General features: G+C 34.0%; 1 protein-coding gene across 1 annotated transcript; it reads left to right on the top strand.

Moving 5' to 3' along the window:
• Positions 1-305: 305 nt before the first annotated feature.
• LOC114643310 (extracellular calcium-sensing receptor-like) lies at positions 306-6,687 on the top strand. Its single transcript, XM_051923777.1, has 6 exons — positions 306-482; positions 1,779-2,070; positions 3,000-3,815; positions 3,928-4,155; positions 4,805-4,928; positions 5,786-6,687. The coding sequence occupies exons 1-6, from the start codon at positions 457-459 to the stop codon at positions 6,685-6,687; spliced, it is 2,388 nt and encodes a 795-aa protein (XP_051779737.1). The 5' UTR covers positions 306-456.
• Positions 6,688-10,702: the final 4,015 nt, after the last annotated feature.

Here is a 10,702-nt window from a genome sequence, read left to right on the forward strand (position 1 = left end):
AAACACTTAAAAAATAAATTAATTAATTTACAAAACAGGCTTTAGAAGAACAGTATGAAAGGTTATTTTATCCTGTAGTTACAATTTAAAATGCCATAGATGAGAGACAGCAATTTGTTTACTCTTTTTTGTTTATTTGCTCTACTGAAGCTGATTAAAACTGTACTACCTTAGAGATTTACTGCTTTTAATCAACATCACTTTTAGATACTTACTGACACTTGCTGTAAATATAGTATAAATAGGCCAATGAAATAAATCCTGAAACAGGATCACTTGGCAATGCTGCTCTTTAATATACTATTGCTTGCTCTTGTAACAAAGGCAAAAGAACCTGAGTGTATCTTACAAGGAAAACCAGGGAATCCACAACTTTCAAAAGAAGGTGATGTTATTATTGGAGGAATCTTTTCATTTCACAGTAGTTGGGAAGGTTTAAAGGCTAACTTTACAACTATGCCAGAAGTAGTGAAATGTAAAGAGTAAGTACAACCTTCAAGTTAATACAGAATGCTATGCACAGAATGTTGTTGTTGCAGACTGTGTACAAGTCTGTAAATGTGTGAGTGTATATATATATATATATATATATATATATATATATATATATATATATATATATATATATATGAAAAAATAATCAATTATTTGTAAAAGTAATCGTTACATAATAATAATAATAATAATAATAAATGATGATGATGATGAAAACAATAGCAATATTAATTATGTACCACATTTAAGTTAGGAAAATTGTAGCTGAAATTCCTTTTTTCGCATTGAAGAAAACATTTACAAAAAATGATGGTGGATTTAAAAAAAATGTAATCAAATTACTACAACCACATTAGGATAATATTAGTAATGTGGTAGATTTAAGCAGTTACTAAAATTATAACCAAAAAACTTTGGTTATAATTTTTATAAAAACAAAATGTTTCTTCTTCAATATTTTTGTTTTATTGTTGATATAGTACTGTAAGCCTAATTTCCCTAGATGCTCTATAAGAATGATATAAGCATATTCAAGTTTATGAGAATTATCCACTGCACTGAGAGCAATATTCAACCCTAAAAATGATTAGACTAAGAGTGTGTTACTATTAATGACTTTGATAATCAGTAAACTAAAATAAGTTAATTAGTTGCAGGTGCTGCGGTGGGTTGGCGCCCTGCCCAGGGTTTGTTTCCTGCCTTGCACCCTGTGTTGGCTGGGATTGGCTCCAGCAGACCCCCGTGACCCTGTAGTTAGTATATAGTGGGTTGGATAATGGATGGATGGATGGATATTTGCAGGCGTTTCAAAGATCTGGTGTCAGCAGCATTATCAACAAGAACAACAAAGTTACCAGTTATGAGGAAGTCAAATTATTATTTGGTCTTATATTCAAAACCTGTTCTGAATTTTTTCTCACTGTTTATTGAGTCACTGTGCTAAAACACTTATGGGAATATCGGAACATCTTAAAGTGAAGGTCTCTACTTTGTGATTTTTTTACTAATGTCAAATGATGATTATTATGATTACTGAAGGGGAAACATGTCAGAAAATTGTGAGACACTTACTTTTTTGTTAATGTTTCTTTATGCAGTTTTATGTATTTAAAATAATTATTAGCTAGCAATTAAAACTGGCACTTTGACAAACCAATAAAGAAATCCTATTAGATATATAGGCTTTTCCTGTCTTTATATATTAATTACTCTGTTTAGTGCCACTGCATAATGCCAACTATTAATGCACCTTGAAAATACAGCATTAATGGTGTCTGTTTAAGTTTAAATTTTAGGGACTTCCAATTTGCACAGACAATGATCTTCGCAATAGAAGAAATAAATAACAGCTCTGATATACTACCTGGAATTTCTATGGGATACAAAATTTTTGATTCTTGTGGTTCAATAACACTGTCGATAAAATCGGCAATGACTCTAATGAAAGACCAGGAGGAAGAACAGAGCAACATATCATGCAAAAAGCAAAATACTGTTCATGCAATCATTGGAGAGTCGGCATCTACACCTACTATTGCAATTTCATCAACAACTGGACCTTTTCACATACCTGTGGTGAGAATTCCCTTTTATTTTTTGTAGCCTAAAGGGATCCATAAATTTATTAAGTATACATTTCAAATCTGTAACATGTTTCCTGTGAAACGCAATTAACTTGCAGTAAATGGCACAGTTTAGGTAAAATAGATGCCTAATTTAATGTTTATTTACTATATGCCTTTACTTCTTTGCTGTGTCCTGGTTTTGGATTCTTGTGCTTTTAAATTTCATTTTCACATTTTGACTGCAATTTACCTAGCAATTTCACAAGTGTTTTTTTATTGAAGTTTTGTTCTACCTAACACGATGTTTTAGACTAATTATTTTGTGAACTTGTTTTCCTGACCATCCACTTTCCTTTTCGATTTGTATTTGTCTCATTTTCATCTAGATGTAATTCTTAACATGGCACAATGCATCAAATCTATCATTAGGTGCTTCATTTTGTTTCATTTTCAGCCATAGGAAGTTGTAGCTACAAGTGCTTAAAAAAGATCTGACATGATTAGAGCAAAGTGCAATACAATACAACAGACTCAAAAATGTAATATTTTTAGAGCAGGATTTTGCTTCATATCACATTAGCTACAGATTGTGACTATAGGTCAAATCATTTTTATCCCTAAATGGTGTAATATTTGCAAATTGGATATAAATTGAGAGCATTTTATAAGTTCACTCTGGTATAATGTGTGAGCATTTTAACCTCTGATGTCTGATCACATTTTTATTGAGAATAGAACAGTTATGGAGATTCTTCAGTCATTGACAACTGAGACAATTAACATAAATGGTAACCTGATGCCTTTTGTGGTTTGTGTGTTCTTCAACATGGTTCTACATAAATAAATGATTGTTCAGTTTTGTTTTACCTATTAAAGTTTCTGTTTCTGTATGCTCCATCTGCACAATGATTATTGCTCTTTTTTTTCCTTTTGGTGCAGATCAGCCATTTTGCTACATGTGCATGTCTTAGCAATAGGAACGAGTTTCCTGCTTTTTTCAGAACTATACCAAGTGATTACTATCAAAGCAGAGCCTTGGCACAGCTTGTAAGACAATTTGGATGGACCTGGGTAGGAGCAATAAGAAGTGACAATGATTATGGCAACAATGGAATGGCAACATTTGTGCAGGTTGCACAACAAGAGGGTGTCTGTATCGAGTACTCTGAGGCTTTTTCCAGAAATGAGCCTAGAGATAAAATTCTAGCACTAGTAGGAGTCATCAAGAAATCATCATCAAAGGTTGTGGTATCTTTTACATACCATTTAGACATGGCAGTTTTATTAAAAGAGTTATCCCTACAAAATATTACTGGTTTACAATGGATAGGCAGTGAATCCTGGATTACAGATAAATATCTTGCATCTGGAGATGGTTTTAAAGTTCTTGGAGGAGCAATTGGATTTTCAATTCCCAATGCTGAAATATTAGGCCTGAAACAGTTTCTACTTAAGGTTCACCCCTCAGATTCACCAGGCAACACTTTTTTGAAAGAGTTCTGGGAAACCGTTTTCAAATGTACTCTACCCAATAAAAATGAAACTGATGTTATTAACCCATGCTCAGGTTCAGAAGATTTGGGAGAAATAAAAAATCAGTTCACAGATGTTTCTGACTTGCAGATTTCAAACAATGTATACAAAGCAGTATATGCCATTGCCTATTCACTGCATCATCTGTTTCGCTGTAAAAATTATGATACTCATCCTGACAATATGACTTGTGCAAATCTAACAAGCATCCAGCCATGGCAGGTGAGAAATTCAGGTTAAAAAATTTGAAGTTAGCAGCTCAAAAAAAGACCAATAAATACAGCAAGTGATTATAAAACCCTAAAGGTAAACTGTGTTTCTCATTACTTTTTAGGTGCTACACTCTTTACAAACAGTTAATTTCACTACAGCAAATGGAGAAAGTGTCTATTTTGATAAGAATGGAGACCCTGCAGGCATATATGAACTAGTAAATTGGCAGTGGAGTAAAGATGGAGGGACTGAATTTATCACAATTGGTTATTATGATGCATCATTGCCAAAGGGACAAGAATTTAAAATGAACAATAAAAGCATGGTGTGGACTGGAAATCAAAAACTGGTAGCTATCATCCACTTTCTACAATACAATACATTGACACCAATAATGCCCAATTTAGAAAAAATACTTTATTTGAAATATCCTGGTTAAGTTGTCCACAAGAATTAATAACCTTGCAGTCATTCTGATCTGTCCTATTAGACACATTTAATACAAAACCTTAGCTTATAGTTTCCTAGATTTTATTTTGAAATGGTTAGGGTGTAGTGTCTGTTATTCCTACCATATTTCTAAGATCAATACACATTTTCATATAATAAAATTGAAATTTACTTATATTCTATAAATATAAGGTAACATAGATTTTTATATTGGTTAAAAGAAACAGTGTAAGTGCTGTTGCCTCATAAATCCAGCATCCTGGATTCATAAATCCTGACCTCAGTCACTGTCTGCATGGGTTTTGCTCCGGGCACTACAGGCTTCTTCCCACATTCCCAAAAAGCATGTGTTTGTGAATTGATAATTCTGATTTGACCCCATGTAGATGTGTAGATGTGTGTGTGTGACAGGGTGTCCAGAACTGGTTGAAACATCTAGCATTTCATTTAAATCAAATAAACAACTGACATCTACTGCATGGCAAAATGCTGCCATGAAAACTTAAAAGTTTGCACCAACAACACATGCAACTGTCATTTCATTTTAGGTGCCTAAATCAGTGTGCAGTGAGAGCTGCCCTCCAGGAACTCGAAAAGCTGTCCAGAAAGGAAAGCCAGTCTGCTGCTTCGACTGTCTACCATGTGCTGAAGGTGAAATCAGCAATCAGACAGGTACTTCTTTTATAGAAAAAAATGTGAAACTAGAAAAACGTTTCACTATTAACTGAGAGAAGATAGTAATTAAAAAAGAAATTATCTTTATTCACTATTTTGACCGATAATTTACCTTGTTGCAAGCTTTTCACACAGTGATATTTTAAAAGTTTTGGATGTAAAAACACAACACATTATAAAATGTTCTATAATGAACTAAACTGACTCTGCACAAGTGAGTATGCCATTTGTTGGACTGGTACCCTGTCCATTATTGGTTGCAATTTGCAGCTGGGGTTGATGCCAGCTCCATGTGATTCTGAATCAAAATAACTGAATAAGAAAACAGAAGAAAGAAACGTTTAAAAATAGGATTTTTTATATCATTTCGTGATCTACATACTTGGCAAATGACATTTTTTTTAAAGATATACCTCATGCATTAACTAGATTAAACATCCTGCTTTCTTCAGTATTGTGCTGCTACAAGTGGCTGTCTGCTCCAGCAACATATGGAATAAAGTAGAGTCCAACTTTGGGTTGGACACTATTATATTGCAAGGCACATCCACATTCTCACTAATATCCAGTCAACTTAGGTAATTAAATAAACATAATTTGCCTGTTTTTTGAATAGTGGAAGAAAACTGAAGTATGCAAAGAAAATTCTTACACTCAGAAAGCACCCAAGATCCACTTATAAAGTGACCCGACCAGGAGTCAAATCCAGGTGCTGAGATGTGAGGCAGAAGTGCTAACCACCATGGTCAACAGGCCTTTTCATTTTTTAAAAAACTTTTATTAGCTCAACATTTTAATCGTATGTGTGTGATAATGGTAAGATTAACGTAACCTTTTTTTTTTTTTTTTTTTAGATGCCATTGACTGTATAAAATGTCCTATTGAATACTGGTCGAACAAAAAAAGGAGTCAGTGTGTCTTCAAAGAGATTGAGTTTTTGCAGTTTACAGAAATAATGGGCATACTATTAGTTATACTCTCTCTGCTTGGTATATTTTTAACTATAATTATTGCAACTATATTTTACTACTACCGACATACTCCAGTGGTAAAGGCAAACAATTCTGAACTCAGTTTCCTTCTTTTATTTTCATTGGCTTTGTGTTTTCTTTGTTCTCTTACTTTCATTGGCCAGCCCTCTGGATGGTCCTGTAAGCTACGTCATACATCATTTGGCATAACATTTGTGTTGTGCATCTCTTGTGTTTTGGGGAAAACAATAGTGGTGTTAATGGCATTTAGAGCCACCCTGCCAGGAAATAACTTAATGAAATGGTTTGGACAAACCCAGCAGCGTTTAAGTGTTTTTATTTTAACACTTGCTCAAATCATTATCTGTGCTGTATGGTTAATATCATCTCCTCCAATCCCTATCCAAAATTTGAAATATTACAAAGAAAAAATAATTTTAGAATGTAATGTAGGATCTGATGTTGCCTTTTATGCTGTTTTAGGGTATATTGGGGGACTTTCTTTACTTTGCTTTGTTCTTGCATTTCTGGCTCGTAAGTTGCCAGACAACTTTAATGAGGCTAAATATATTACATTCAGCATGCTGATATTCTGTGCTGTTTGGATCACCTTTATTCCAGCTTACATCAGTTCACCTGGTAAGTTTACTGTAGCTGTAGAAATATTTGCTATTTTAGCTTCAAGTTACAGTCTGCTTTTTTGCATTTTTTCACCAAAATGTTATATAATCCTTTTACAACCTGAAAAGAATACAAAAAAACATTTAATGGGTAAGACTCCATAAGAAACTTAATGAGTTTCAGTTAAATTTACAATTGAAAACAATACTACATATTGCAGACTGTACAGCTATTGAACCTGACCTGAATATACAGATTTGTAATTAGATGGTAATGTTCACTTATATCAGATATTAGCAAATACTTCGCCAGTGGATCTCAGGAGAAACATATCTCAATGCTAATTCTGTAATAAAATTAAAAATATAATGAGTAACACATTGTTTTAGATATTGAAACATGATTATCATCATTATAATACACAGAGGCTGCAGAGTTTGGGTTTGAAAATCATACACCTTAGTGGAAACTTCCACCTGGCTTGAGTACGATGATTGTGATTATCTTTTATAATTTAAATCAACTGAAATGCCTAGAAAATCCAAGAATGCCAAAGCTAAGAAAGATAAAGCAAAAAAGCAACCAAGATAAGATAGGAAAGGGCAAGTACAAAATCACAAATAGGAATAGGAGTCGAGACCATATTGTTTTTAAACTCAGTACTCACTGCCCAGCTGGGAGGCAGATACCTCAGAGGCTACATTAGAGAAATGAGCCTATAAAGGTTCCATGGGGATCAGAAGTGAAGGGACAGTGTACCTGTAGTCAAAGTGAATAGCCTCAGCTTCACCTTGAAAGTGGTTTCAGGACATTGCCAAGAGAGGGTCCAAGATGGGATTGTATGAAGCCCATTTCAGAAAGAAAGCTTACTGCTGGGATGTGAGATGGCAAGAAGACTTACTGAGGTGAGGAAAAGGAAGGACTGTACATCAGTGAGAAAGAAAGTGGGAGACAGAGAGATGAAAAGGCTTGAAAAGAGTGCTTTGTTTAATTCTTAGTAGGTGGAAACCACACCTATAAGGCAGGGACACTGCAAGTTGAAAAAGGCCTAGATGGACATGTTTTATCATGTGTTTTCTTTATTTCCCTCCATTTCCTCTCTTGTTGTGTATTTAATTTGCTAAGGTAAATGCATCATTTTATACGTATTTGAGCTACTTTGCATCATTTATCATGTGAATGAATGCCACAAAATGATCAGTTGTTAATGAATAAATAATAATTTATTCATCCATTCATCCATTATCCAACCCGCTATATCCTAACACAGGGTCACGGGGGTCTGTTGGAGCCAATCCCAGCCAACACAGGGCACAAGGCAGGATCAAATCCCGGGCAGCACACACTAGGGACAATTTAGGCGCCACCATGCTGCCCTAATAATTTATTTCATGTTCAAAATTGCTCAAATAAAGTACAAATTAAAGAGTTCCAGTCTGGAACATTACTTCAAATGAAACAAAAACAGCTATAATTAAAAGGGTCACAGTGAAAATAGGTCATTTTCTAGAGATTTGTATTGGTAAAAGGACCAATCAGAAACTGTGCATTCAGAAAAAATAAAGAAAGAAAAACTGAATATCCCTCCTGTGTGTGTGAACACAGACAAAGTGACCAAGGATTCCTGGCTTCTAGACTGCAGCACATTAGCAGATCACAGAGCCAGTGCAGAGGTGATAATTATTGGTGTATTACACTACACACATAAATTAAGCAATTAATTTTATGTGAAATATAACAATACGAAATTGTTTGTGTTTTCATAAAATATATAACTTTAGTCACACTTTCTTCAATATTTCTCATTTAAATTGTTTTACACACACCTACCAGAAATAAAATATTCTAACAAAAATACTTTGTGCTACAAACTATTTTTCTTTAATATTTTTGTATTTAAAAAAAAACACGTCTTTTGTCTAAGGATCTAACTACATTTCTGTTAGATTTTAATAAAATACATTAAATGAAGTGCCAGACATTTTTCCCAAAAACTGTATTATCCATCCTTATTATTCTTTCTCTGTTACATTCTTTATCTTCTGAATTTACAATGATGTTTGTACATGCTCATTCTGTTATGTATTACTAGCCCTTCTGGAATTTACATACATGTAAAAATTAAAATGAAATGATTTTGTCTTTGCATTTTGTTGTATTCTTTTATACTTTATTGGTTGCAATTTAGTATTTTTCTAATAAGACTAAATCACAATGAGTTGAGCTTTCACATGCCCTGATGGTGCTGCTCAACTGACTAAAAAGATTTGAAACTCTTAAGTCAGATCTGTTGTCAGGGCTAAGGCCAGTATGGATTTACTGTAATGTAAACTGTATGGTGGGATTGTTATTTCTTTCATTAATAGCCAGGAGGCATAGACTTCAAATGGTGAAGAACAGAAAATGTATTATTGCAACACTGAAGCTGCCATGCACAACTGCCATTCATTTAGCAGTTTCATGGTCATACTAAGAAGAAAAATTCTACATCAGAGAAATGAAATTTTCTGTATGAACCTTCCATATCATCTCTCAAAATTATTTTTTAACTAAGTATTATTTGCTGTGGTGGCACTTCTTCAGCAGGTCACCTGTACCTCTGGCTCAATGATTGCAAACCTAGGTCATCACAATGGCAGCACCCTGGCAGACTTATCCTTGAATTTGCACATACCATATAGTGTATTTTATGCAGTACTCATTATAAAAGAGCTTTATTCTAAGTGGATTCATTACTAACATATCACTGTAAACAGCATAATTTTATTAGTATTTTTAAAACTAATCTGCACACCATGTGAATGCTGTCAATGATGAGATCATTAGAACCCACAATTTTTTTCTCACATGAATTTTCTAGCTTTAAACCCCATTCTGCAATTGTAATAATAATAATCTATTTTTAAGGTTTATTTACATTTAATTTGATTTTACATGCATATTCCCTAATTTCAAATTTTGCCCACTCTAGGTAATCTGCTAAACAGACAAATTAAGTGCCATCTGAAAATGTAATAAACTCCTTACATACAGTAACAATACATTCTCAAAGAAAGGAAGGCCAGTGCTAATTCTGAAAGCCCTTGGTACAAAGCAGAATACAGCCCAGGACAAGGTTCCAGTTCATCACTAGGCCCACTCATACACACACTCGGGTAATGCTAATTAAACTAACTAGTGCATCATTGGTGATGTGAAAAGAAAAAAAGAGTACCTAGATGAAAACCCTCTGGGTATAACGTGTAAACTCTCACAAAATCAATGACCGGGTTTAGGATTTAACCCAGGAAACTGGTCCTTTGTGGCAGTAATGCAACCCACAACACCACCGTATTTTCTAAAATTGTTACAAAGCACCTGATAGAGGCTCACTACCCCAAAGGATTCATTAAATCTCATCCATATTATTCAATTATTGTCTGGTGATTAGGAATGCTGCTGCATAAAGCTGAAAATGAATTCATACTTCTGGATCCATCTCATAGCTTTCCTCATGGCACAAAGCAGGGTTCTCCAACTATGGTCTTGGACGGCTTCTGTGGCTGCAGGTTTTCATTCTAACCCTTTTCTTAATTAGTGACCAGTTTTTGCTGCTAATTAACTTCTCTTTCCTTTATTTTAAAATATTGACTTGTCTATTTATTTATTTTGCTTTTGCTTCATTTTTTTCTTTAAATGGCACCCAAACAGAAATTACATGTTAAGGGAGGCAACAGATGTCCAGCTAATTCGGGGCCACCAATGATTTTCTTAATTAAAAGCCAATTCTTGTCGTTAATAAACCCATCATTTAATTCCATGGCTCGCTGCTGCTCTCATTCTGCCATAGCAGAAATTTCCAAAACTATGTTTTTTTTTGTTTTTTTTTAAGAAAACCATCAACATGTTTTGTGGACCTGAGCAGATCAACATTACTTTCACCTCTCTTTATTTTTAGATATTGTATGATGATGCCAGTAATGTTTTGGCTCATTTTGTATCTTGCTACTGATTAATGAAAAAAGAATAATTAAGGGGTCTGAGTCTTAAATAGCAAGTCAATTAAAATTAAGGCAAAAAAGTTAATTAGCATCAAAAACTAGTCACTAATTTTAAAAAAAGGTTAGTATGAAAACCTGCAGCCACAGTAGTCCTTCAGGAGTTGGAGAGCCCTGGCTTGTTATATGGGAAAAGCAAGCA

Source organism: Erpetoichthys calabaricus, chromosome 2 (genome assembly GCF_900747795.2).
Source record: "Erpetoichthys calabaricus chromosome 2, fErpCal1.3, whole genome shotgun sequence".
Taxonomy (NCBI): Eukaryota; Metazoa; Chordata; class Cladistia; order Polypteriformes; family Polypteridae; genus Erpetoichthys; species Erpetoichthys calabaricus.

Coding starts and splice junctions, on each gene's coding strand:
- LOC114643310 (XM_051923777.1), top strand. CDS start 457: ATGCCAGAAGTAGTGAAATGTAAAGA. Junction 4,156..4,804: donor GGACTGGAAATCAAAAACTG/GTAGCTATCATC, acceptor ATTTCATTTTAG/GTGCCTAAATCAGTGTGCAG. Junction 4,929..5,785: donor TGAAATCAGCAATCAGACAG/GTACTTCTTTTA, acceptor TTTTTTTTTTAG/ATGCCATTGACTGTATAAAA.